This window comes from Procambarus clarkii, chromosome 25 (assembly GCF_040958095.1).
Source record: "Procambarus clarkii isolate CNS0578487 chromosome 25, FALCON_Pclarkii_2.0, whole genome shotgun sequence".
NCBI classification, from domain to species: domain Eukaryota; kingdom Metazoa; phylum Arthropoda; class Malacostraca; order Decapoda; family Cambaridae; genus Procambarus; species Procambarus clarkii.
In genome coordinates this window covers 17,784,557-17,812,452 of record NC_091174.1, presented here as the reverse complement: position 1 = coordinate 17,812,452, position 27,896 = coordinate 17,784,557, and the positions used below count along the sequence as shown (strand labels likewise).

The 27,896-nt window shown below is 47.7% G+C and overlaps 1 protein-coding gene across 1 annotated transcript; it reads right to left on the bottom strand.

The window, feature by feature from the left end:
- Window positions 1-1,277: 1,277 nt before the first annotated feature.
- Window positions 1,278-10,739, bottom strand: LOC138368430 (antigen LPMC-61-like). The gene is made up of 2 exons (XM_069330942.1): window positions 10,518-10,739; window positions 1,278-2,075 (listed from the first exon to the last, which is right to left on the bottom strand). The coding sequence occupies exons 1-2, from the start codon at window positions 10,737-10,739 to the stop codon at window positions 1,278-1,280; spliced, it is 1,020 nt and encodes a 339-aa protein (XP_069187043.1).
- Between the last annotated feature and the right edge of the window lie 17,157 nt (window positions 10,740-27,896).

Below are 27,896 nucleotides of genomic sequence, written 5' to 3'. Positions count from 1 at the left end.
TTCCCTGTTGGTGAATAGCCAATCCAGCCTCCTGTTTAGCTAGGAATTACAGTTACGATGTCGACCATCGTACATAAACTGACGTAATGGACAATTAACAAGTTTGGACAAACGGGAAAAGGCTTCGTATTTATGTGGCTAATGAAACCTGATTCTCACCATCCTATCTTGAGATGATTTCGGGGCTTAGCGTTCCCGCGGCCCGGTCCTCGACCAGGCCTCTTTTTTTTTTTTTTACACACCCCCAGGAAGCAGCCCGTAGCAGCTGTCTAACTCCCAGGTACCTATTTCCTGCTTGGTGAACAGGAGCAAGCAGGGTGAAAGAAACTCTGCCCATTTGTATCCGCCTCCAAAGGGAATCGAACTCGGAACCTCAGTACTACGAATGCGAAGCGCTGTCCACTCAGCTATCAGCCCCCCCCCCTCGGGCGTAGTACAGTACATGTACTATAGGAATATTTATGTTTAGTGTTTAGCTTTATTTTTTCTAGACTCTATAAAGTGAATAGCACCAAATTCTATATAACTGTCTATTACATCAATATATATCAATAGATGTAACATGATCCACATAGTTACAAAAAGTACTATCTAAAGAGGAGGAGGATGGGTTAGGTTATGTGTTCGAACTCGTCTGATTGTGAACTTTGTCATTGTGCTGTGGTTGCCTGGGATTGGGAGGGGGGGGGGAGGATCAAATTCGATATTCATGGTTTCCTAAAAGATATCCTAACAGGTCAACCTAACAACCTAAAGATATCCTAATAGGTCAACCTAACAACCTAAAGATATCCTAACATGTCAAGCTAACAACCTAAAGATATCCTAACAGGTCAAGCTAACAACCTAAAGATATCCTAACAGGTCAAGCTAACAACCTAAAGATATCCTAACAAGTCAAGCTAACAACCTAAAGATATCCTAACAGGTCAAGCTAACAACCTAAAGATATCCTAACAGGTCAAACTAACAACCTAAAGATATCCTAACAGGTCAAGCTAACAACCTAAAGATATCCTAACAGGTCAAGCTAACAACCTAAAGATATCCTAACAGTGATGATTGTCCTCACTTGAAGGTAAACAAACATATCGAATATATCCACCCAGCTGTATGGCTGTGACGGCTACACCAGCTGGCTCCTGCCGCTCAGACGCTGATAACATCCACCTGATCAAGGAATGGCAGGGGGGCCAGGCACTCAGTAACGTCGAGACAATATTTCTGCCATTACTATATTTCCTGAGGACCGACTTGGCTGATACATGATCTTACAATTATATTGTCAACAAGACGCGTGTTGAGCGTTCCTGCTGCTGCTGCCAGGAGGACACAGGTTCCTCCTGCTGCTGCTGCCAGGAGGACACAGGTTCCTCCTGCTGCTGCTGCCAGGAGGACACAGGTTCCTCCTGCTGCTGCTGCCAGGAGGACACAGGTTCCTCCTGCTGCTTCTGCCAGGACGACACAGGTTCCTCCTGCTGCTGCTGCCAGGAGGACACAGGTTCCTCCTGCTGCTGCGGCCAGGAGGACACAGGTTCCTCCTGCTGCTGCTGCCAGGAGGACACAGGTTCCTCCTGCTGCTGCTGCCAGGAGGACACAGGTTCCTCCTGCTGCTGCTGCCAGGAGGACACAGGTTCCTCCTGCTGCTTCCGCCAGGAGGACACAGGTTCCTCCTGCTGCTGCTGCCAGGAGGACACAGGTTCCTCCTGCTGCTGCTGCCAGGAGGACACAGGATCCTCCTCCTGCTGCGGCCAGGAGGACACAGGTTCCTCCTCCTGCTGCGGCCAGGAGGACACAGGTTCCTCCTGCTGCTGCTGCCAGGAGGACACAGGTTCCTCCTGCTGCTGCTGCCAGGAGAACACAGGTTCCTCCTGTTGCTGCGGCCAGGAGGACACAGGTTCCTGCTGCTGCTGCTGCCAAGAGGACACAGGTTTCTCCTGCTGCTGCTGCCAGGAGGACACAGGTTCCTGCTGCTGCTGCTGCCAGGAGGACACAGGTTCCTGCTGCTGCTGCTGCCAGGAGGACACAGGTTCCTGCTGCTGCTGCTGCCAGGAGGACACAGGTTCCTGCTGCTGCTGCGGCCAGGAGGACACAGCGTCTCTGACAGCGTCGTGTGGAGCACATTACCTTCCATCCCTTGCTCCTGGCCCCACTTGGCTCGCGCCTCACATCCACACGAAACGTCGCGCGATTTATTATTTAGGTCTCCAGAAAGTTTGGTCTGGGCCGAATCAATGTGTGTGCTTACACTTGTTTCTGGTCGCTGTTAGCCAACGTTGCTATATATATATATATATATATATATATATATGTATATATATATATAATATATATATGTATATATATAATATATATATGTATATATATAATATATGTATATATATATAATATATATATATATATTATATATATATATATAATATATATATATATATAATATATATATATATATATATAATTATATATATATAATATATATATAATAATAATCTCCTCTCTCTCTCTCTCTCTCTCTCTCTCTCTCTCTCTGACACATACACACACACAAAGGAAAGAAGAAAAGAAACGTCTGGGAAAGGAGAGCTGACTACAGGAAAGGGGACTACAGAGGGGTAAGGGAATCTGGGAGAAATGCAGGGGAAGAAATTAGAGAAAAAACAGTGCAAGATATGATGAACCTAGTCATATGGAAATGCCAGGAGGCCGAAGACAGATTTATACCAACAGTAAAGGTAAAAAGCAGGAGGGAATATAATACCCCTGGTTTAATACAGTGTCAGGAAGCAAAAATGAGAAGCAGGAGGCAGTGGAGGAAGTATAGAAGACAAAGGACAGAGGACAACAGGATTAGATGTAGCAGAGCTAGAAACGAATACATTAACATTCAAAGAGTTTTGGAAAGAAATTATGATATTGCGATCAAAGCGAATAAACAACTTAAATTAGTACATTGCCATATAAGAAGAAAAATGTCGGTGAACAACCAAGTGACAAGACTAAGGAAAACAGAGGGGGTATATACAGTAAGTGATAAGGAAATCTGCGAGGCACTGAATGCCAGTTTCCATGGAGTGTTCACAACCGAGCCTGAGCAGCTCCCATTGTTAGAAGAGATTACCTTAGATGAAAGACTATCAGATATATAGAAGTGACAGCAGAAGTGGTCATGAAACAGTTGACAACACTGGATGCAACAAAAGCAGTTGAACCAGACAGTTTCACCGTGGATACTAAAAGAGGCTCACAGGCCCTCAGCGTGCCTCTGACAAGGATCTTTAATGAGTCACTTATGACGGGAGAATTGCCCAGTTGCTGGAAGAAGGCAAATGTCGTTCCAATTTTCAAGGTGATAGGGAGGAGGCACTTAATTAAAGACCTGTATCACTGACAAGCATCCTCTGCAAAATAATTGAAAGAATAATTAGGCTAGGACTTGTTGCACACTTGGAGAGCATTAGGCTTGTAAACAGACATCAACATGGATTCTGGAAAGATAAATTATGCCTAACAAACCTTTTGGAATTCTATGATGAAATAACAAGGATAAGGCAGGACAGAGAAGGATGGGCAGACTGCATATTTCTGAACTGCCAAAAAGCCTTTGATACTGTACTGCACATGAGACTACTATTCAAACTTGAGGGGCAGGCAGGAGTAAGCGGAAATACCCTAGCATGGATTAGGAAGTTCCTAACAGGAAGGAGCCAGAGAGTAACGGTAAGGGGGGGCGAGAAGTCGGACTGGCGAACAGTAACGAGTAGAGTACCTCAAGGATCGGTGCTGGGACCAGTTCTATTTCTCATATACGTGAATGACATGTTTATAGGAGTAGAATACTACATGTCGATGCTCGCGGATGACGCAAAATTAATGAGCAGAGCTGTGACAGATGAGGATTATAGGATCCTCGAAGAGGACTTGAACAGGTTGCAGAGATAGTCAGAGAAATGGCTCCTGGAGTTCAACACGAGCAAATGTAAAGTTATGGAAAGGGGGTCAGGTGATAGAAGACCCAAGGGACAGTACACGATGAAGGAGAACTGCCTACCAGTGACGATTCGAGAAAGACCTGGGAGTGGACTATAACCTAATGTAACTCCTGAGGCACATATAAATAGCAAAACGACAGCAGCGTACTCTACACTGGCAAAGGTTAGAACGAAAGAAAAAGGTTTCATTTAGAAACCTAAGTGAGGAGGCTTTTAGGGCGCTTTACACTGCCTACGTGAGGCCAGTCTTAGAGTATGCCACCCCATCATAGAGACCCCACCTGAAGAAACACACAAGGAAACTGGAAAAGGTTCAGAAGTTTGCGACGAGGCTCGTCCCAGAGTTACGAGGGATGGGGTATGAGGAGCGCCTGAAGGAACTGAGCCTTACGACACTCGAAAAAAGAAGGGCGAGGGGGGGGGGGATATGATAGGAACGTATAAAATACTCTGGGGAATTGATAAAGTGGAAATAGACGAAATGTTCACACGTAATAGTAACAGAACGAGGGGACATGGGTGGAAGCTGGAAACTCAGATGAATCACAGAGATGTTAGGAAGTTTTCTTCTAGCATGAGAGTAGTGGGAAAATGGAATGCACTTAAGGAGCAGGTTGTGGAAGCATACTCTATTAATATTAAAACTAGATATGATAGGGAAATGAGACAGAAGTCATTGCTGTAAACAACCGATGGCTAGAAAGGCGGAATCCAAGAGTCAATGCTCGATCCTGCAGGCATAAATAGGCGAGTTCACACACGCACGCACGCACTCATGCACTCAGACAGGGCGTTTGTAGGGCGCTGGTGACTGAGTGGACAGCTCGCTGGACACGTAGTCCTGTGGTCCGGGGTTCGATTTCCGGCGCCGGCGGAAACAGATGGGCAGAGTTTTTTTTACCCTGATGCTGCTGTTACCGAGCAGTAAATAGGTATCTGGGAGTTAGACAGCTGTTACGGGCTGCTTCTTGTGAATGTGTGTGTGTGTGTGTGTGTGTGTGTGTGTGTGTGTGTGTGTGTGTGTGTGTGTGTGTGTGTGTGTGTGTGTGTGTGTGTGTGTACTCGCCTATTTGTGCTTGCTGGGGTTGAGCTTTGGCTCTTTGGTCCCGCCTCTCAATTGTCAATCATCTGGTGTACAGACTCTATCATATCTACACTTGAAACTGTGTATGGAGTCAGTCTCCACCACATCACTGCCTAATGCATTCCATCCGTTAACTACTCTGACACTGAAAAAGTTCCTTCTAACGTCCTTGTGGCTCATGTGGGTACTCAGTTTCCACCTGTGTCCCCTTGTTCGCGTACCACCAGTGTTGAAAAGTTTATCCTTGTTTACCCGGTCGAGTCTTCTGAGGATTTTGTAGGTTGTGATCATGTCTCCCCTTACTCCTCTGTCTTCCAGTGTCGTAAGGTGCATTTCCCGCAGCCTTTCCTTGTAACTCATGCCTCTTAGTTCTGGAACTAGTCTAGTGGCATACCTTTGGACTTTTTCCAGCTTCGTCTTGTGCTTGACAAGGTACGGGCTCCATGCTGGGGCCGCATACTCCAGGATTGGTCTTACATATGTGGTGTACAATATTCTGAATGATTCCTTACACATGTTCCTGAACGCTGTTCTGATGTTAGCCAGCCTCGCATATGCCGCAGACGTTATTCTTTTTACGTGGGCTTCAGGAGACAGGTTTGGAGTGATATCAACTCCTAGATCTTTCTCTCTGTCCGTTTCATTAAGTACTTCATCTCCTGTTCTGTATCCTGTGTCTGGCCTCCTGTTTCCACCGCCTAGTTTCATTACTTTGCATTTACTCGGGTTGAACTTCAACAGCCAGTTGTTGGACCATTCAGTCTGTTTAGGTCCCCTTGAAGCCTCTACTTTCAGCCTCTGTTTTAATCCTCCTCATAATTTTGGCATCATCAGCAAACATTGAGAGAAACGAGTCTATACCATCTGGGAGATCATTTGCATATACCAGAAACAGTATAGGTCCAAGGACTGACCACTGCGATGCTCCACTTGTAACGTCTCGCCAATCTGAGACCTCACCCCTCACACTGACTCCTCGTCTCCTGTTGCTTAGGTACTCCTTTATCCAATAGAGTACCTTCCCTTTCACTCCAGCCTGCATCTCCGGCTTTTTCACTAGCCTCTTGTGTGGTACTGTATCAAAGGCTTTCTGACAATCCAAAAATATGCATTCGGCCCACCCTTCTCTTTCTTGCCTGATTTTTGTTGCCTGGTCGTAGAATTCAAGTAACCCTGTGAGGCAGGACCTGCCATTCCTGAACCCATGTTGATATTGTGTTACAAAGTTCTTTCGCTCCAGATGTTCCACTAGCTTTCTTCGCACACTCTTCTCCATCATCTTGCATGGTATGCAAGTTAGGGACACTGGCCTGTAGTTCAGTGCCTCCTGCCTATCCCCTTTCTTGTATATCGGGACTACGTTAGCTGCTTTCCAAATTTCTGGCAGTTTCCCTGTTGCCAGTGATTTGTTATTAACTATGGAGAGTGGTAGGCACAGTTCTTCTGCTCCTTCCTTTAGTATCCAAGGGAAGATTCCATCTGGGCCTATAGCCTTTGTCACATCCAACTCTAGTAAACACTTCCTTACTTCCCCGCTGGTAATCACAAACTCTTCCAGTGGTTCCTGGTTAGCTATTCCCTCTCATATCTCTGGAATTTCTCCTTGCTCTTAGGTGAAGACCTCCTGGAATTTCTTATTCAGTTCCTCACACACTTCCTTGTCGTTTGTAGTGAATCCTTCCGCCCCTATCCCTAATTTCATAACCTGTTCTTTACTGTTGTTTTTCTCCTGATGTGGCTATGCAGCAATTTAGGCTGAGTCTTTGCCTTGCTTGCGATGTCATTTTCGTATTGTCTTTCTGCCTCTCTTCTCATCCTGACATATTCATTCCTGGCACTCTGGTATCTTTCTCTGCTCTCAAGTGTCCTGTTATTCCTTTAGTTTCTCCATGTCCTTTTACTTTGCTGCTTAGCTAGCCTACATCTCTGATTAAACCATGGGTTTCTCATCTTCATTTCACAGTTTTCCTTTTGGACTGGGAAAAACATGTTTGCTGCTTCCTTGCACTTCTACGCGATGTAGTCCATCATGTCTTTCGCCGTCTTTCCCCTGAGCTCTGTTTCCCGTGCTATATCTGTTAGGAATTTTCTTATCTCCTCATAGTTTCCCTTTGAGGGAAAATAAAATAAAATGCTCTAAAGGGATATATGCATATAAGGTCAAATAGAAGAACAACGTTACCAATAAAATAAGACAAAGTACATTGTATTGTGAAGAAAAAAGTATTTTCTGTGGGGAGCCCCTACGGCTCCCTGGAGCTTATCGGGCTAATGTATGTTATATTAAACTGGGACATTAGCTAAGGAGTTCAGACCTATCAGGGACCAGTGCCCCTTCAGAGAGGTTTCAAGGAGCAATGGTCCTGGGAACCCCCCATTGTGGTTGGGGTTTTCCTTATCTGCCATCGACCGGGGTTAGGCACCCAGAAAGGTAGGCATAACAAAACAAACCCCACATGGTAAAAAACTAAAACAAAAAACCAAACAGAAAAGTAGAAACTCCCTACAATCCCAAGGAAACAAGCAAACTCTTCTGCCGTACCGCCCTCCCCGCCCCGCGAGGGGGAGGGGGGAGCCCCGGACTTCACCGCATCGGCTGCCAAGCATCAGTTCGTAAGCTAATGTCAACCGGGATAGACGCTTCTCTGGCCTCAGTTTCCTAGGCGGTGTTTGCCTTGTGTGACGTTCACTGCCATGTGTTGTGTTGTGTTGTGCGGTTGCCAGGTGTTCCTCATCAGTACCAATGCTGCATGCACTTAGGGTCTTCCTTCCCTAAGCGCCCTGTGAGTACTGCCCCTACATGACAGGGTTATCTTCCCTGGGGCGTTCGGGAACCATTCCCGTAGAGGTTCTTCCTGCTCGGCATTTGCCTCGCCCTTGGGGCCAGCTGGGGCTTGAGGCCCTAGTTTGGCCCTGGGTAGGGACTGATATTGTGCTGGTTAGGGCGTCAAGGTGTTGTGCGACCTGCCACCTAAGCAGCGACCGGTTCCTGTTGCCTCTGGAGACGGTGTACTTTTGCGGGGTTTTTCTTTTGTTTTTATTTTCATTTGCTTGGTGGGGGTCTGCCCAGTGTGGCTATAGTTCCACTGGTAGTGTTTGGTGGCCCTCTGCTAGGCCCCCATGATTGTACACGTCGCAGGGGTTTTCAATGTTGTCCTCTACCCCTCCCTTGTTATTTTTGGGTTTCTTAACCGGTTAGCAACACCTTGCCCGGGCTTCCCATAGTTGTTACCCTATGGGCCCTGGAAACCCCTGTCGGGGCTTGGTGGACCATTGAATGTGTCTTCCGGGTTCCAACCCGTCTTGTACGGGTTCGTTGGTTGCTGTGCCCTTGTCTCCGGGTGAGAGTCACCACTTTTACCTCCGTCATGTTGCCTGTTGGGTCACTGACACCTTGACCCAGAGTCTTGCGAGAGAGATTCTCTGCTTGTTCTCCAGTACTCTCCTGATGTTACTACTGTTCAGAGTATGGTGGCATCCGTGTTGCAAGCTAGGTTAGGTTGCTGCAACACGCTAGGTTGGTTTCCCACTCGGATGCCCCGGGGCCGCCCCGTTTTGGTTAGGTGTTTTTTGCCCCTTTCCCTCCCTATTCCCGGTTCCTGACCGTCTGCGGGTTTCGGGGTTGGGGCGGGGTTTAGTTGGGGACGAGACTCTGGCGGTTTCGGGGGCTGCCCTGTTAGGGTTGGGGATGGAGGTTTTCGAGCCTGTTCCTCCTGCCATGGCTTCTGGGTCTTACCAGCGGCCCTTTCTTGCTGCCTTTCTCATGGACTCTTCCTTTTCTTTAAGGGCGGAGGGCTTGGACGACGGCTGTGCCTCGGGACCTCTGTTGCAGGTTCCCGGGGCTGTGGGAGAAGCCTGCTAGCAGTTCTGGGGCTGTTTGACCTTGCCGGGGTTTTCTGCTTCTAGGCGGAGTTTTTTGCCCATCCAGTCTACTTGCTTCCCACTTTTGCTGGCGTGTTTTCGTATCTTTTGCGTCGGTCACAGCCCCCTGTTCTGGTTGCCATTTTCTTCTGCCTGTTTCCCGGCGTGGCCACCAGGGCGGCGTTGCGGTTTGTTTTCATACGCCTGGGTGTGCGAGCGAGCGTCTTGGGTGAGTTTTTTTCACCTTTTTCAGGGGTTTTTATTCTCCTGTTGTCGTTTCTTTGCTTTTCTGGTGTTTTCTGCCCATTTTCTGTTCCTCTGGGAACGTTTGAGTGTTGATTTTACACCAGGGTTTCCAGTTTTGTCTGTTTTGGGTCTGAGCCGTAGGGTTTGGGCTCAGTGTCCCTGTCTGTTATGCTTGCTCCCACACCTTGTTCCTCGGTTTTTGGTCTGTTTTGACCGTTTCCCAGGGGGTTCTGTCTGGGGGCTGTGCTTTGCCTTTCTGCGGTGTATCTCCGCCGACAAATATGGTGGTTTGGGCTCCCCCTGGTTCGATTCCGGGTTCCTTTGGGTTCTTTGGTTTCGTTCCAGAGGTTTCTTCCTCTTAGGCCCCTTTGTGGGTTCAGGGGCTTTGTTTCCTCGTGTGTGACCCGGTTCTGCCTTCTGGGGTTCCGGGGTCTTCCTGGCTTGCAGACTGATCTTTTTTGGGTCTTGCCACATGTTGTGGTCGTGCTGGGACTTTGAGGTTTTGTTGTCGAGGTGGGCCTTTTGATGCAGTTTTGTGCCTTCTTAGCCTGGCCGGCATCGTGCTCTCTGCCCACTGGTCGGCGGCTTGTAATTTTCTTTTCATGTGTATGTGTACACTGTGTGTGTGTGCACATGTGTATGTGCATACCCATGTGTGTGTAAGACACCTTGTGTGTGTGTGTGTGTATATATGTATGTGTACATAATATATATATATGTATATATATGTGTATATATGTATACTTTTTCTTTCGGATGGGGCTCTGTTCCCTTCGCTGTTGATGGGGCACTGGGGGAACAGCTTGCTCTGTTGACTCTCGCATGGTCCCGCAGTTAGTGGGCGCTTTTGGTTGTCTTCCGGCCTCTGGTGGTGGCGGCGGATGGCTTCTCCCCCTTTGGGGGGTTCAGGGCTGGCGGGGTGGGCTTCTTCCCCTGCGCTTCATCATGTCACCTTAGTGGGTGCGTTGGACGTGGTCGATCCGCCCTATCCTTCTGGGGTTCCCGTCTGCTCTATGCAGACACGGGCATGGCGAATCCGCGGTTCTTCTGGACTTATTCAGTCTGCGCCATGGTTTCTATGCCCTCATCGGAGGACTGTTGTCTCCGGTCCGGCTTTTGTTGGGGCCAGGTGCCTGGATGGTGGCCCTGGACCTCCAGGTCAATTCTTTGCACGTTCTTCTCCAGTTTTCCGGGACTGGCACAGTTGGTGGTGGGGCTTCAGGCTTGCCGCTTTTGTTGCCTTCCCTAGTTTGTAATTGGCACTTGGTGTATTTACGCATCTTTACCGGATCTTGGTGCCCTGTCTGAGTCTGCTTGGGTTTTGGTGTGTGGCCTACCTTTGACTGGTGTGGGTTCCCAGTCGGTCCGTTTGTCTGCTCGCCAGGGGTGTGGTTCTTTACAGATCGCCGGGTTTGGTTTCCTGGTGATCTGGAGGCCATTCCATCTGTTTCCGTCCCAGGTTCGGACCTGGCTGGGTCTTGTTTAGGGCTCTTGGGCCGCTCCTTGTCCTTCCCTCCAGTAGTGTTGTTGCGGCTGTGGTCCCGCCTTCGGCTGTTCATGAGGGGGTCCCGGGTTGCTCGGCGGTTGCTCGAGCAGTTGTGCGGGAGTCTGAACTTCGACGTGCTGGTCTGCCCGCAGGGTCTGTGTGTGTGTGTGTGTGTGTGTGTGTGTGTGTGTGTGTGTGTGTGTGTGTGTGTGTGTGTGTGTGTGTGTGTGTGTGTGTGTGTGTGTGTGTGTGTGAAAAATAGTATCAGTTGATTGACTGACAGTTGAGAGATGGGCCGAAAGAGTAGAGCTAAACCCCCGCAAGCTCAACTTGGTGAATACAACTAGGTGAATACACACCACTAGTTGAGTACACACACACACACCACACACACACACACACACACACACACACCACACACACACCACACACACACCACACACACACCACACACACACCACACACACACCACACACACACCACACACACACCACACACACACCACACACACACCACACACACACCACACACACACCACACACGCACGCGCACACACACACACCACACACACACCACACACACACCACACACACACCACACACACACCACACACACACCACACACACACCACACACACACCACACACCACACACACACACACACACACACACACACACACACACACACACACACACACACACACACAAACACACACACGCACGCACGCATAAAATGACAAGGTGGATTTTACCGGAAGCGGCACAGGCCCGCACCTTGTCTCTAACACGGATCTAAATCATAAAGATGAAATCAAGAAGGGAGAGAACAGTGCAGGGGAAAGAGTTAGTGTTAGTGTAGTGAAAGTGTTAGATAATGTTCCAGTGGTCTGTTGACACTGTCGCTGCTGGGTGCCACATGGCTCTGCCACCGCTGGGTGCCACATGACTCTGCCACCGCTGGGTGCCACATGAGTCTGCCACCGCTGGGTGCCACATGAGTCTGCCACCGCTGGGTGCCACATGGCTCTGCCACCGCTGGGTAGCACATGGCTCTGCCACCGCTGGGTGGCACCTGGCCCTGCCACCGCTGGGTGCCACATGGCTCTGCCACCGCTGGATGCCACATGGCTCTGCCACCGCTGGGTGGCACCTGGCCCTGCCACCGCTGGGTGCCACATGGCTCTGCCACGGCTGGGTGCCACATGGCTCTGCCACCGCTGGGTGGCACCTGGCCCTGCCACCGCTGGGTGCCACATGGCCCTGCCACCGCTGGGTGCCACATGGCCCTGCCACCGCTTGGTGCCACATGGCCCTGCCACCGCTGTGTGGTATAACTTTCCCCGCAGCACCAGTTGGGCAGATCAAGTGAAGGGAGTTACGGTCACTCAGTGTTACCTGCGGCTCTGGCTCGCTTCACTAAATGAAATACACACAGCTGTCCGCAAATTTGCATAGAAATCACAGAGTCAAAATGAGCTGTTGGGCACGAATTATATTTCCAGTGGGTCGTATCAGCCAAACATCCTCCCCCTTCTGGCCCTCACCCCTACCCCTCATTCCTCTCTTCCTCTCCCTCACCCCTCACTCCTCTCTTCCTCTCCCTCACCCCTACCTCTCACTCCCCCCATCCTCACCCCTACCTCTCACTCCCCCTTCCTCTCCCTCACCCCTACCCCTCACTACTCCCCCCTTCCTCTCCCTCACCCCTACCTCTCACTCCCCCTTCCTCTCCCTCACCCCTACCCCTCACTACTCCCCCCTTCCTCTCCCTCACCCCTACCTCTCACTCCCCCTTCCTCTCCCTCACCCCCCTCTACCTCTCCCTCACCCCTTCCTCTCTCCCCCTCCCATCTCCCCACCGTGCTCTTTAAAATTTAATACCGACTGATTATTCTACACGGTATTTGTTAACCCGTTAACTGTTAGCAGCTACACCGTCACTGTCGCACTGTCACTGTTACTCCGTCACTGTTACACCGTCACTGCTCACTAGGAGGGCAGTTCAGTGTAAGACCCAACTGCACAACCCATCCACAACTTTAAAAACACATTCCACTAATAATTACGAACATGAACCTAATTAAACTATAACGCGAATATTAAATCAGAGCCAACAGGCGGGGGTGCGGAGCTAGACTCTCCTCTCCTCGAGACACTGCTAGGTGTAGGTCTCTGTGGGGCCACTCTGGCAGTAGCCATCCTCTGGATGTGTGCTATATTGATGAATACACACACATGATGTATACATGATGTATACATCAATACATGTTTATATATATATATATATATATATATATATATATATATATATATATATATATATATATATATAATATCCTATATTGATGTATTCATCAATATAATTGATGTAATTCATAAATATAATTGATGTAATTCATCAATATAATTGATGTATTCATGAATATAATTGATGTATACATCAGTATAACTGATGTATACATCTAAATGTTGAAAGAGACATTTAAAACATGAACATGCTCTTAGCTCCGGATCCAGACTCATGGACTTCAATATTTATAAAGAAATTGGCACTCAGTATAGTGTGGAGGAAGAGCTTGGACACGGGGGTGATACCAGATGCGCTTAAAGCAGCAGACATAGCCCCTCTACACAAGGGTGGGAGCAAAGCATTGGCAAAGAATTATAGACCAGTTGCACTAACATCGCACATCATAAAAGAATTTGAGAGAGTGATTAGGAGTCAGGTCACTAGTTTCATGGAGACCAATGACCTCCACAACCCAGGTCAACATGGATTTAGAGCGGGAAGATCGTGCCTCTCACAGCTACTTCACCACTACGACAAAATCACTGAGGCATTAGAAAAAAAACAGAATGCAGATGTGTTATAAAACGGACTTCGCAAAGGCATTCGATAAATGTGACTATGGAGTGATAGCACACAAAATGAGGTCAATGGGAATAACCGGTAAAGTAGGACGCTGGATACTCAGTTTTCTGTCGAACAGAACATAAAGACTAACAGTCAACAATATAAAATCTAGTCCAAGCGCAGTTAAAAACTCTGTACCTCAAGGTACAGTCCTTATACCACTGCTGTTCATTATTCTCATATCAGATATAGACTCAAATACAAGTCACAGCTTCGTATCATCCTTTGCAGATGACACAAAAATCAGCATGAAAATTACCTTTGTTGAAGACATTGAAAAACTTCAAGCAGACATTAATAATGTTTTCGACTGGGCAGCAGAAAATAACATGATGTTTAACAGTGATAAATTCCAGGTACTCAGGTACGGTAAAAATGAAGACCTTAAACATAATACAGGGTACAAAACACAATCAAATGTGCCCATAGTAGGAAAGCAACATGTAAAGGATTTGGGAATACTGTAATGATGTCTGACGACCTAACGTTTAGGGAGCATAACCAAGCAAATATTGCGACAACAAGAAAAATGATAGCATGGATTACGAGAACATTCAAAACCAGGGATCCCATCACAATGGTTGTACTATACAAATCACTTATGTTGTCCCGTCTTGAGTACTGCTGAGTACTCGCTTTCCCCTTCAGAGCAGTCTCTACGTAAGCTCCCGCTCCTTTGATTCGTTGAGACTTCATTTAAACCCAACACGGTAAGGAACTATATTGCTACTTTTAGTTCGATTGTAACCAAGGGCTATGGTGCAGCAAGAACACTGTTGTTCATTATCTTTACATTCATGCTGTTCTTAAAAGATTCCCCCATTTTGCACCCGCAAGATAACGTAAGCTTTTAAGGGTTGATAGATGTTAATCTTATTGTTTGAGGAGCTGTTCACTTGAGACAGTTAAGCAAGTCCCAGCTGTGTCTGGGTACAAGTGACAGGATGAAATACCCAGCGGGTTTTCTTCCTATTGGGGAGTGTTGTACATGCTGCTATGGCGGTGTGTCCACTCACAGGATGAGTGGCGCTGCTCAATAAACTCGCCCCTCGGGGCAAATTTTAATTTAATTGCTTAATAACAGGGTTTGAAAAATTCATAATGATCGTTTTGGAGTCATTATATTATTATGATTACCGTTTATATAGTGTATATGTTCCAGGGGATATTTTAATAGTGAACGTTACAGTAACTACTAATTAAGCTTAAGTGCTCTCAGCACCTTAGTGGCTGTTGAGAGCACTAAGTAGGCCCTTAACAGCTTAGTGGTTTCTGTACTCAACGTCTCTGCTTTGGTGAGACGTTGAACGCTGGAGTAAACGCTGTTGAAGGTTGAGCAGGTGTGATGGAAAGCCACAGGTCCCAAGTACCAGCTATTGGTACTGGTAATGGCTCCAAAGGGCCTCCACTTACGGGCTATTCATGCCCGTGCCACCTTTTGGGTGGCTTAATCTTTATCAATTAATCAATCGAGAACGCAGTTATTGGCTGCGATTAACAGGAGCTTAACGCAAGCTCACCGCACATGCGCAGTGAAAAGTTGGAGAGGCGCATATAGCAGGCCCAAGAGCTAAATTCCAACCATGTCTGTAGATAAGCAAGTTAACAGCTGTAATGAACAATTTACAGAGGGATAAGTTGAGAGACGTGGAGGCACGTAAACACCTGCCCAGCGTCTAAACATGTGTTGGGCGGGCAGTAAACACAGGTGTTGAGAGCTTAGCAGGTGTGTATGTGTGTGCGAAAGTAAACTAATTCCTGCAGTAATTGAGTAAACTGATACCGGACACATGTGGGCCAGCAAGGGGGGGGGGGACCCCGTCCCAACTAGCACCGGACGACCGTCACAGATGGAATGGGAGGGAAGGAGGGAACTGTTTTACCTCCTTTCACTCCCACCGTTCCTCCCTCATACTCCCTTCCACCGGCTCTCTCTCATACTCCCTTCCACCGGCTCTCTCTCATACTCCCCTTCCACCGTCCCTCCCTCATACTCCCCTTCCACCAGCTCTCCCTCATACTCCCCTTCCACCGGCTCTCCCTCATACTCCCCTTCCACCGTCCCTCCCTCATACTCCCCTTCCACCGGCTCTCCCTCATACTCCTCTTCCACCGGCTCTCCCTCATACTCCCCTTCCACCGTCCCTCACTCATACTCCCCTTCCACCGTCCCTCACTCATACTCCCCTTCCACCGTCCCTCCCTCATTTTCTCCACCCCTCCCTCCTCTTCCAGCGAGGCCCCGGGGTGCTGCCTCCATGCACCCTAATGGATGAGGGGCGGTGGTCATTGACCCTCACTGCCCCATGTGTCACGTATCAGACCTTGTTATAGTGAGCACTGCCAAGCACTGTCGGACACTGCCAGGCACTGTCGGACACTGCCAGGCACTGTCGGACACTGCCAAGCACTGTCGGACACTGCCAGGCACTGTCGGACTCTGCCAGACACTGCCAGGCATTGTCGGACACTGCCAGGCATTGTCGGACACTGCCAGACACTGTCGGACACTGCCAGGCATTGTCGGACACAGCCAGGCATTGTCGGACACTGCCAGGCACTGTCGGACACTGCCAAGCACTGTCGGACACTGCCAAGCACTGTCGGACACTGCCAAGCACTGTCGGACACTGCCAAGCACTGTCGGACACTGCCAGGCACTGTCGGGCACTGCCAGGCACTGTCAGACACAGCTGGGCACTGTCGGACAATCATGTTCCACCCGGCTGTGAGTACAAGGTAACTAAACATATCTTTTTGTATTTTGTTTGTGTGTGTGTGTAAACATTATTTCAAATTTTTTTTGTAACTTTTGTATGTTCTTCTCTGGTGTTTGTGGCACCTGTAGGAGGGGGGGGGAGGAGATATGGGGGTGGCAGGGGGCGCCCCTCCCTCACACCCCCACCTCGCCCCTCCACCCCTCTACCACTACCACAACCCACGCTAATTAAGGAAAAGTGGTCAGCTGTTGGTATGTAAGAGAACACTATTCTCTGGTGGGGGGCCGTGTGGGTGGGGGGCGTTGCGGGGGGTGGGTTGACCTCGTGCCCCAGCGACCCCTCACTACCCACCCACCCACCCACCACCCTCGGCACCCCCACCCCCCCACCTATTCGCAAACCAGCCAAACCCACTCTCTTTATAGCCCCCCCCCCCCCTCCGCCCAGCTGGTCAAAAAATAGATTTTCTGGGACTCAGCTGCACAGAATAAGGTGTGCAGCGGCACATCTGCTCGTTCATCTCCACAGATTCCTACATGGGAGGGAATCCAACATGGTAGGGAATCCATCATGGGAGGGAATCCAACATGGGAGAAGGATCCACAGGAATTTGACCACAAAGTCTACTCCTCTCACCCCAACTCCAACGAAGTTTAGGGTCAAAATATGAGAGAGAGCGAGAGAGCGAGAGAGAGAGCGAGAGAGAGAGCGAGAGAGAGAGCGAGAGAGAGAGCGAGAGAGAGAGAGCGAGAGAGAGAGCGAGAGAGAGAGCGAGAGAGAGAGCGAGAGAGAGAGAGAGCGAGAGAGAGAGAGAGCGAGAGAGAGAGAGAGAGAGAGCGAGAGAGAGAGAGAGAGAGAGAGAGAGAGAGAGAGAGAGAGAGAGAGAGAGAGAGAGAGAGCGTTGACGGGAAGACAGATGGCGGGAATTAGGAGGTAAATTGTGAGTGGGTGGGTGTGGGTGGGGAGGGTAGGTGGGTGGGTGGGTGTGGGTGTAGTGAGCCAGGGATCACGACCACCTCTCACCATCATGGTGAAAGTTTTTGGCAGATGGTGAGTCTCACCTGGTGAGTCATGCAGCGGTGAGTCTCACCTGGTGAGTCATGCAGCGGTGAGTCTCACCTGGTGAGTCTCACCTGGTGAGTCTTGCAGCGGTGAGTCTTGCAGCGGTGAGTCTCACCTGGTGAGTCTTGCAGCGGTGAGTCTCACCTGGTGAGTCTTGCAGCGGTGAGTCTCACCTGGTGAGTCTTGCAGCGGTGAGTCTCACCTGGTGAGTCTTGCAGCGGTGAGTCTCACCTGGTGAGTCTTGCAGCGGTGAGTCTCACCTGGTGAGTCTTGCAGCGGTGAGTCTCACCTGGTGAGTCTTGCAGCGGTGAGTCTCACCTGGTGAGTCTTGCAGCGGTGAGTCTCACCTGGTGAGTCTTGCAGCGGTGAGTCTCACCTGGTGAGTTTTGCAGCGGTGAGTCTCACCTGGTGAGTCTTGCAGCGGTGAGTCTCACCTGGTGAGTCTTGAAGCGGTGAGTCTCACCTGGTGAGTCTCACCTGGTGAGTTTTGCAGCGGTGAGTCTCACCTGGTGAGTTTTGCAGCGGTGAGTCTCACCTGGTGAGTCATGCAGCGGTGAGTCTCACCTGGTGAGTCATGCAGCGGTGAGTCTCACCTGGTGAGTCTTGCAGCGGTGAGTCTCACCTGGTGAGTCTCACCTGGTGAGTCTCACCTGGTGAGTCTCACCTGGTGAGTCTCACCTGGTGAGTCTCACCTGGTGAGTCCTGCAGCGGTGAGTCTCACCTGGTGAGTCTCACCTGGTGAGTCTTGCAGCGGTGAGTCTCACTTGGTGAGTCTCACCTGGTGAGTCTTGCAGCGGTGAGTCTCACCTGGTGAGTCTTACAGCGGTGAGTCTCACCTGGTGAGTCTTGCAGCGGTGAGTCTGGCAGCGGTGAGTCTCACCTGGTGAGTCTTGCAGCGGTGAGTCTCACCTGGTGAGTCTCAACTGGTGAGTCTAACCTGGTGAGTCTTGCAGCGGTGAGTCTCACCTGGTGAGTCTTGCAGCGGTGAGTCTCACCTGGTGAGTCTCACCTGGTGAGTCTCACCTGGTGAGTCTTGCAGCGGTGAGTCTCACCTGGTGAGTCTTGCAGCGGTGAGTCTTGCAGCGGTGAGTCTCACCTGGTGAATCTTGCAGCGGTGAGTCTCACCTGGTGAGTCTTGCAGCGGTGAGTCTCACCTGGTGAGTCTGGCAGCGGTGAGTCTGGCAGCGGTGAGTCTCACCTGGTGAGTCTGGCAGCGGTGAGTCTCACCTGGTGAGTCTTGCAGCGGTGAGTCTCACCTGGTGAGTCTTGCAGCGGTGAGTCTCACCTGGTGAGTCTGGCAGCGGTGAGTCTCACCTGGTGAGTCTGGCAGCGGTGAGTCTGGCAGCGGTGAGTCTCACCTGGTGAGTCTCACCTGGTGAGTCTGGCAGCGGTGAGTCTGGCAGCGGTGAGTCTCACCTGGTGAGTCTGGCAGCGGTGAGTCTCACCTGGTGAGTCTGGCAGCGGTGAGTCTGGCAGCGGTGAGTCTCACCTGGTGAGTCTCACCTGGTGAGTCTGGCAGCGGTGAGTCTGGCAGCGGTGAGTCTCACCTGGTGAGTCTCACCTGGTGATGGATTCCTCGGGAGGGAAGGACTCCAAGGAGAGATGAAGGGAGGGAAGATGAAAGAGAAAGGGAGGTTGAGACTAAGAGAAGTCAGGCAGAAAGATGGAGAGAGATATAATATATATTAACAAATTACTGAACGAAGGAATTATGTTAAAAAACGTAAAAATCGGCGATATATATAACAAATTAACAATGCAGCAACGTTAAAGTACACACACAGATTACACGTGAAGAAAGAATGCTAAAGAAAACGGAAGTCGAGAAGAGATGTGGAAGGTGCGAGGGGAAACTTGCCCAAGTGTGTGAAGGTCCATTCTCACCTCACTGTAGTTAATAGTGTTCGATACGGCAGTCACCATCTGTGGTTTACCTTGTGTTGGTTCCGAGGATCAATGTCCTCACAGTCCGGTCTCTGAGCTAGTCTCCAGGTTGGTGGTGGTGGTCCGCTATAGTGACAGTATTGGAAGAAAACCCGCTGGGTTGTTCATCCTGTCACTTGTACCCAGACACAGCTGGGACTTGCTTAACTGTCTCAAGTGAACAGCTTCTCAAACAAGAACATTTGTCAACTCCTGAAATTCACGTTATCTTACGGGTGCAGAATTTGGAAATCTTGTGAGAACAGCATTTATATTTGACAAATAGTATAGTATTATCCACACTCAAACAATGTGGGGTTTATTATTCTACACACATTTCTAAAGTCACTCAGATGTTCACATTCTCTCAAGTAGTGGTCCAGATACTTAAGGAATCAGACAAACGACAAATTATCTAGGTGTTAGCTATTGGCTTCTGCGAGGCTATGGGTTCCCAGAGCTGCACCACAGGGGGAACTTACACCCCCCCTCCCCCCCCCCCCTCTCTCTCTCTCTCTCTCTCTCTCTCTCTCTCTCTCTCTCTCTCTCTCTCTCTCTCTCTCTCTCTCTCTCTCTCTCTCTCTCTCTCTCTCTCTCTCTCTCTCTCTCTCATATATATATATATATATATATATATATATATATATATATATATATATATATATAATATATAATATTTTATCTAAGCGTTAGTAATAAAACAGGTGGTTTATTTACTCATCAGCCCCATCCCCCCTACCCATCCAAACACCTCCCCACCCTTCACCACTCTCACCCAGCCTTCACGTCCCAACATCCACCAGATGTCTGGAAGAAGGCGAACGTTGTCCCACCAATATTCAAAGAAAGGAACAGAAAGGAGGCACTAAACTACAGACCAGTGTCACTGACAAGTATTGCTTGTATAGTGCTGGAGAAGGTAATCGGGTCGAGGACGGTGGAACATCTTGAGAGCTTCCACTTTGTGAGGGAAAGTAGCATGGATTAAGAAATGGGAAATTGTGCCTGACAAACTTGATAGAGTTTTATGACAAGATTATTAAAGTAAGACAGGAAAAGGAAAGCTGGCTGACTGTATTTTTGTAGACAGTCAAAAGGCATTTGACACTGTTCCTCCGTGAAAGACTGTTGTACAAGATGGAGAAGCAATGTCGGGTAAATTGGAAAACACTGAACTGGGTAAAGGGAGTATCTGAAGGACAGAAAGAAAAGAACCAGTCACGGAAGAGGTTTCAAGCTGAAATAATACAACAAGTGGGGGTCCCACAGGGCTCTGTCCTTGGACCACTGCCGTTCCTAATTTATGGGAACGACCTACCCGAGGGAGTGAGCTCATACATGTTAATGTTTGGAGATAATTCCAAGTTGACGAGGAACGCACAAACACTTGAGGATCGCAGAAACTTGCAGGAGAACCTTGACAAACTCCAGGAGTGGTCAGACAAATGGTTGCTGGAGTTTAATTCCAACAAGTGTAACGTAATGAGGATAGGAAAGGGAGAAAGGAGACCAGAAGGCATCTACCCCATATGGGAAAGGCAATTACAGGAATCAGAAAGAGAAGGAACTGTGAGCGGATATAATTTCGACACTCACACTGGAGGCACAGACGTGGGAAATATAACAACATCGATTAAGAACCTGATTCAGGACTCTTTCAAAGCAATCTACATATCATTTGTTCGACCAATGTTGGAATACGAATCACCGGTATAGAAGTTTTTGGCTTCGGCTTAAAGCCAAAACTGAAAAAGTACATAGGTTAGCAACAAAATTGGAACCAGAGCTAAGAGGTCTAAGATTCCAACATAGGCTAATGGAATTAAATCTCATAACCCTAGAAGATAGAAGGAATAGCAAGAACATTACATCATACAAGATACTGAGGGTAAGGTGGACAAGGATCGCCTCTTCAGACTAAGAGAAAGCAAGTCAAGAGAACGCAGGTGGAAGCGCAAATGAGCTGGATGGGACGTAAGAAAGTACTCGTTCCCTGTACCGGTAGTAATTAAGTGGAATGCTCTAAAAGAAGCTGTGGAAGCCACCTCCATCCACTTCTTTTAGGCCCGATTCGAATATGAAAATCAGAACAGTTAGATTGTAACGCAGCAGGTACAAGGCTAGTAGGCGGGGGGGTGTATAAACACCTAGATGTCACCTCTCCCGTAGACACAAATAGGTAATAATGAAATCACCATGGCGTAATATATCAATGAAAATCATTTTGAGGCAGTGGGGGGACTCGAACCCGCGTTCAGGTGAATCCCAGACACCTGAGTTGATCGACTTTTGTTCCTTCGTGGCCGAGACGGTTAAGGCAGGTGTCTGTCAGTCCTCAGAACGTTGGTTCACCCAAAACAGCAATGCTGCCAAAAAGGACCAAGAAAACGATCTTGTGGAACGCGATGCCTCCGACGATCCAAGTCTTAAACATCTCGCTGAAAGAGTTGAGCTGCCAGACAAATGATGGTTACTGCTGTGCTTATACAAAACAAAATTGGAAGACAAGCGGCACTTTCTTAAGGGGATGATTGACGACGTGTACTTACCTATTAGAATTTACCTATTACTGTCTACGGGGATGTGAGGGCTAACTCCATATGGCTCGTCTTCGGCCCATGTTGTGCCCCTAGAAGGGTATTGAGGTTTGAAGTGTGTGTATGTGTATAGTTGTGGATGTTACCAGTCACCAGAGCAGTGACTGGTGACCCAGGCAAGTACCTACAGTGACTGGCGACCCAGGCAAGTACCCACAGTGACTGGCGACCCAGGCAAGTACCCACAGTGACTGGCGACCCAGGCAGCGCCACATCAGGCGACTATCAATACTGCCACAGGCAGTATAGAGATGGCCGCTTGTCACACTTGGCTTGACAAACGCTATCCCCAACACTGCTTGCCGTCCTGTTGACGGAGTCTCCCCTCCCCAACCACCACCACCACCACCACCACTACCACTACCACTACCACTACCATCACCACCACCACCACCACCATCACCACCACCACCACCACCACCATCATCACCACCACCACCCCCCACCACCACCATCACCACAACCACCACACAAGGGCTCCACCACTCTGCGTGGCTGAGGATGGCAGTCCACATCAATAACATCAAACATCACCACACACACACATACAAACACTGGACATACACAGCCTCCGTGTGACTCCCGTCACTGGGATGGCTCAGGCATCCGTCCGGCAGCCGAGGCTGGTCATGTTCACACACAATACTGCAGGAATATGGGAGCCGAGAATGTGCTCATTTCTGCGTTCATGTTCCCTAATGGTTTACTATTCTGTGCCACATGTTACCTTTGTGAGCTGTTGTTCATAATAGTACATTTTGATGTAAAACGCTTTGCATGCAATTAAAGTGTCTTAGTGTATGCCTTTAGCCTCGGGTCTGGTGATGACTGACTGATGAAGATTAAGCCACCCAAGAGGTGGCACGGGCATGAATAGCCCGTAAGTGGTGGCCCTTTTGAGCCATTACCAGTATCAAAAGATGATACTGGAGATCTGTGGAGGCGCAACTGCACCCTGCGTGACGGGAGATGTCTCCCGTACGGGTCTGGTGTTACTAAACCTTAGTAACGAGGGAAATTTGATCAACTTTTATCCCCAATCAAAAACCACTTCAGGGCCTGACAGCTGAGTGGACAGCGCTCTGGGGTCTAATTCCATTGCAATGTTTGACAAGAGTATCATGAAACATTACATACTTGAAACTAGCTGACTAAGACTAACCCAGGAATTTTTTAATCAACATACAAGATAATCCGGAGGTCATCTGGGCTGACCTCTTGGAGAAGGCTTCCCTGGGTGTGAACTCTAAGGGGGGGGGGGGGGAGGGTCATGGGTGTTACACAGTTGTAACCTTGTAAATACTACGGTTGTAAAGACAATTTACTTCTATTAATATTTATGCATTATTCATTTTTTTTTTTAGTTACTGTTATAGTTTTTTTTACTTTGGCCAATACATGATTTATTTTTTCATTTATGTTGTAATATAAAGGTTATCTTGAGTCTTGAGTGTTTCCACAGTATTATGAGAGAAGTTTGGTAGGTTATGCAGGCTCACATGACCAGGGGCCAGATTCACAAAGAAGTTACGCAAACACTTACGAACCTGGACATTTTTTCTCAATCTTTGGCGGATTTATTTACAATTATTAAACAGTTAATGAGCTCCGAAGCACCAGGAGGCTGTTTATAACAATAACAACAGTTGATTTGCAAGTTTTCATGCTTGTAAACTGTTTAATAAATGTAACCAAAGCCGTCAAAGATTGAAGAAAGATGTACACGTTCGTAAGTACTTGCGTAAGTGCGTTCGTGAATCTGGCCCCAGGTCATGAGGCTATGAGAAGTAAACCTCACACCTGAAGATGAGAACACATCGTCATCTCCTCATCAACTCACCTAGTTGTGCTTGCGGGGGTTGAGCCTTAGCTCTTTAGTCCCGCCTCTCAACTCTCAGTCAACTGGTGGTTTAGTTTTCATATCTTTAAGACCCGTTATTGTGACTCATCGTCTGCAAGAGCCTATGTTATTTATCAGTAATTTTAACGTTAATGAAATAACTTGCTAGGCTCGTTGGGAAAGTTATCTCATATATTTCGGAGTTATTTCTGCTGTTAGCACAAAGTTATTAGCGGTACTAGATAATCGGCTTCTCTATAGGTCACAAAATGTCAACACAGTGAAATAATCTGGATATTTTATGCTACTGTTATTTTCCAGGGGAATAACAACCGCTTGGGCTGGACGGTCTCGCTGCATGCAGGTCGGCGTTCAATCCCCGACCGTCCAAGTGGTTGGGCACCATTCCTTCCCCTCCCCATCACATCCCAAATCCTATCCCAAATCCTTATCCTGACCCCCTTCCTAGTGCTATATAGTCGTAATGGCTTGGCGATTTCTCCTCCTAGTATCCTTCCCAGGGTATGCTACTAAGATTAATACTTGCAAGTATATCTTCATCGTGGCTGCCAGCCCCTCGTTACCGAGGAGCTGGAGGGACCTGCATGACCTTCCTCTAAGGATCTAGAGGAACCTAAAGGCTCTAGGCGGCCAGATTCCCGAAGCCGTTACGCAAGTACTTACGAACGTGTACATCTTAACGCAATCTTTGACGGCTTTGGTTACATTCATTAAACAGTTTATAAGCATGAAAACTTCCCAGTCAACTGTTGTTATTGTTATAAACAGCCTCGTGGTGCTTCGGAGCTCATTAATTGTTTAATAATTGTAAACAAAGCCGCCAAAGATTGAGAAAAGATGTACAGGTTCGTAAGTGTTTGCGTAACTACTTCGTAAATCTGGCCCTTTAGAGGTCTAGGGCCAGATTCACGAAAGCACTTACGCAAACACTTACGAACCTGTACATCTTTTCTCAATCTTTGGCGGTTTTGTTTCAAATTATTAAACAGTTAATGAGCTCCGAAGCACCAGGAGGCTGTTTATAACAATACCAACAGTTTAATGGGAAGTTTTCATGCTTGTAAACTGTTTAATAAATATAACCAAAGGTGTCAAAGATTGAAGAAAGATGTACACGTTCGTAAGTGCTTGCGTAAGTGCTTTCGTGAATCTATCCTCTAGATCCTAGAGGTCTTGACAGACGGGTTAGATAATGTGTGTCAATTGCTGAACTTTGCTAGAGGTGAACATGTGATCCCGTTCTGGATTTAGACGTATGATAAATAAGCTATAACTTGGGGCCTCACAATCACTAGGGTCCTCCAAAAGTTTCAGATACTTTGTCTGTTTTCATTTGTTTTTTTAATGGGTACTGTGGTTTTTTAAAACGGTTAGTGTAGCGATTTTTTGTTTAAAATGGCTTTATATATAATTATTTTATGTAATAATTATGTAATCAGTATGTGCATTCATTTGAAAATAATCTGTATATTTTTCGCTTTAAATACCTTGCTTCTAAAAAATTAAAAGTACCCATTTGTGAGGTATTTTTGGTTTGTGTGTGTGTGTGTGTGTGTGTGTGTGTGTGTGTGTGTGTGTGTGTGTGTGTACTCACCTATATGTACTCACCTATATGTGCTTGCAGGATCGAGCATTGACTCTTGGATCCCGCCTTTCGAGCATCGGTTGTTTACAGCAATGACTCCTGTCCCATTTCCCTATCATACCTGGTTTTAAAATTATGAATAGTATTTGCTTCCACAACCTGTTCCTGAAGTGCATTCCATTTCCCCACTACTCTCACGCTAAAAGAAAACTTCCTAACATCTCTGTGACTCATCTGAGTTTCAAGCTTCCATCCATGTCCTCTCGTTCTGTTACTATTCCGTGTGAACATTTCGTCTATGTCCACTCTGTCAATTCCTCTGAGTATCTTATACGTTCCTATCATGTCCCCCCTCTCCCTTCTTCTTTCTAGTGTCGTAAGGCACAGTTCCCTCAGGCGCTCTTCATACCCCATCCCTCGTAGCTCTGGGACGAGTCTCGTTGCAAACCTCTGAACCTTTTCCAGTTTCATTATATGCTTCTTCAGATGGGGACTCCATGATGAGGCGGCATACTCTAAGACTGGCCTTACGTAGGCAGTGTAAAGCGCCCTAAATGCCTCCTTACTTAGGTTTCTGAATGATGTTCTAACTTTTGCCAGTGTAGAGTACGCTGCTGTCGTTATCCTATTAATATGTGCCTCAGGAGATAGATTAGGTGTTACGTCCACCCCCAGGTCTCTTTCACGCGTCGTTACAGGTAGGCTGTTCCCCTTCATTGTGTACTGTCCCTTTGGTCTCCTATCTCCTAGTCCCATTTCCATAACTTTACATTTGCTCGTGTTGAATTCTAGTAGCCATTTCTCTGACCATCTCTGCAATCTGTTCAGGTCCTCTTGTGTGTGTGTGTGTGTGTGTGTGTGTGTGTGTGTGACCCTATATAATATAGATGCTGTTTTTCGAAGGCACTTTTCACACTCTTCTGGTGTGACTTTTAAACAACACGGGCTCCCAGACACTTAATATATCTCAGGGCCTCGCCCGAGTCTAAATCCGTCACTGTGAACGCGTCTTTCCCTGTTTACGGCCATACACACACAGTGATTAACTTCCTTACGAGAGTTCCGAGTCTAAATGGGGTTATTTTTCCTCCCATTACAGGTATGTGTGTGTGTGCAGTGTCATAGAGGATGGTACCAGCCTCGTTATCCCGAGGTTATCTCTGGGTTATCCCAGAGTTATCCCTGGGTTATCCCAGAGTTATCAATTGGTTATCGTACATGGGTAAGTAGCTCAGGTTAATTGTGTCCGAGTGCAGGTAAACTTCGTGATTTACTATCGCGAATAAATCTCTTGAGTAGGCGACATTTTTGGGTGAATTTATCAGTAGGTGACATTTAATGGGATATTCTTAGCCTATTTATTGTTTAACACCTGGCGACACCAGTTGACTCTGTACTACGGCACACCCAACCTAATCTGCTCAAGGAAACCTTTCCATTCTACACTGAATTTTAGGTAATTTTTTCCTACAACAGTTAAAACAACTACTACTTAGATCTTGCGCTGTATAACCAACAATCTCATATATATATATATATATATATATATATATATATATATATATATATATATATATATATATATATATAATATAACTTTAGATATAGTCCTGGGGACCATTCAGGCTTGTTCGCATTTGTGTTCCTCACGTGTGCCCCAAAGAATGAGGTGATTTGATAAAATACTATGCCCAAGATTACCATCCGAGTGCCGGCGGTGCCGGGGGAGGGGGGTTCATATAGCTTCGGCTATCACCTCCTTTTGACCGGTGGATTAAGGTGTCGTGTACATACCAGTTGTGTTGCTCCTGGCAGTATGGGTTCGAGTCACTTCTGGGGTGTGAGTTTTCAGTTGCATATAGTTCTGGAGACCATTCAAGGCTTGTTCGCATATATATATATATATATATATATATATATATATATATATATATATATATATATATATATATATATATATATAATATTATGCGAACAAGCTTGAATAGTCTCCAAGCCAATATGCAACTGAAAACTCCACACCCCAGAAGTGACTCGAACCCAGACAGCCAGGAGCACTATGCAACTGGCGTACATGGTACCTTAATCACTTGACCAACCGTGACCATACAAAAGATGTTGGTAGCCAAGGCTATATCTCCAACATCTCGACGGCACTTGGTGGTAAGCTTGGGCATAGTTATTTCATCGAATCACCTCACTTTGTGGGGCCACGTGAGCAACACAAATGTGAACAAGCTTGATTGGTCCCCAAGCCAATATGCAACTGAAAACTCGATTTTGGCCGATTCCCTGTGAATGCCACGCCACCTGGTTGTGCAACACTAAAGTCAATGTAGGTGTTAGCCAGTGTAACTGTTTGCCATGTACTACTCACGTGAAGTCCCCACACCAACTGCTTGCCATTCTTCCAGGGGTTCACTGTGATACCATCTGGGCGAGCGATAAGAGGATCAGAGTTACAGGCGTTAGGTAACGGGGGGCTCTCTCGGCTGGGCATCCAGCTGTGGTGAGGCTCCTCTTGATGACGTCGTTAACTTCACTATGCCTCGAGTGCTATCACCTTGTC

What these genes read in the sequence shown, in the direction of transcription:
- LOC138368430 (XM_069330942.1), bottom strand. Translation starts at nt 10,739, where the DNA reads ATGAACAGCCGAAGGCGGGACCACAGCCGCAACAACACTACTGGAGGG. An exon ending in GGAACCCACACCAGTCAAAG is followed by an intron (nt 2,076 to 10,517) that starts GTAGGCCACACA and finishes TCCTGGCCGCAG; the next exon opens with CAGCAGCAGGAACCTGTGTC.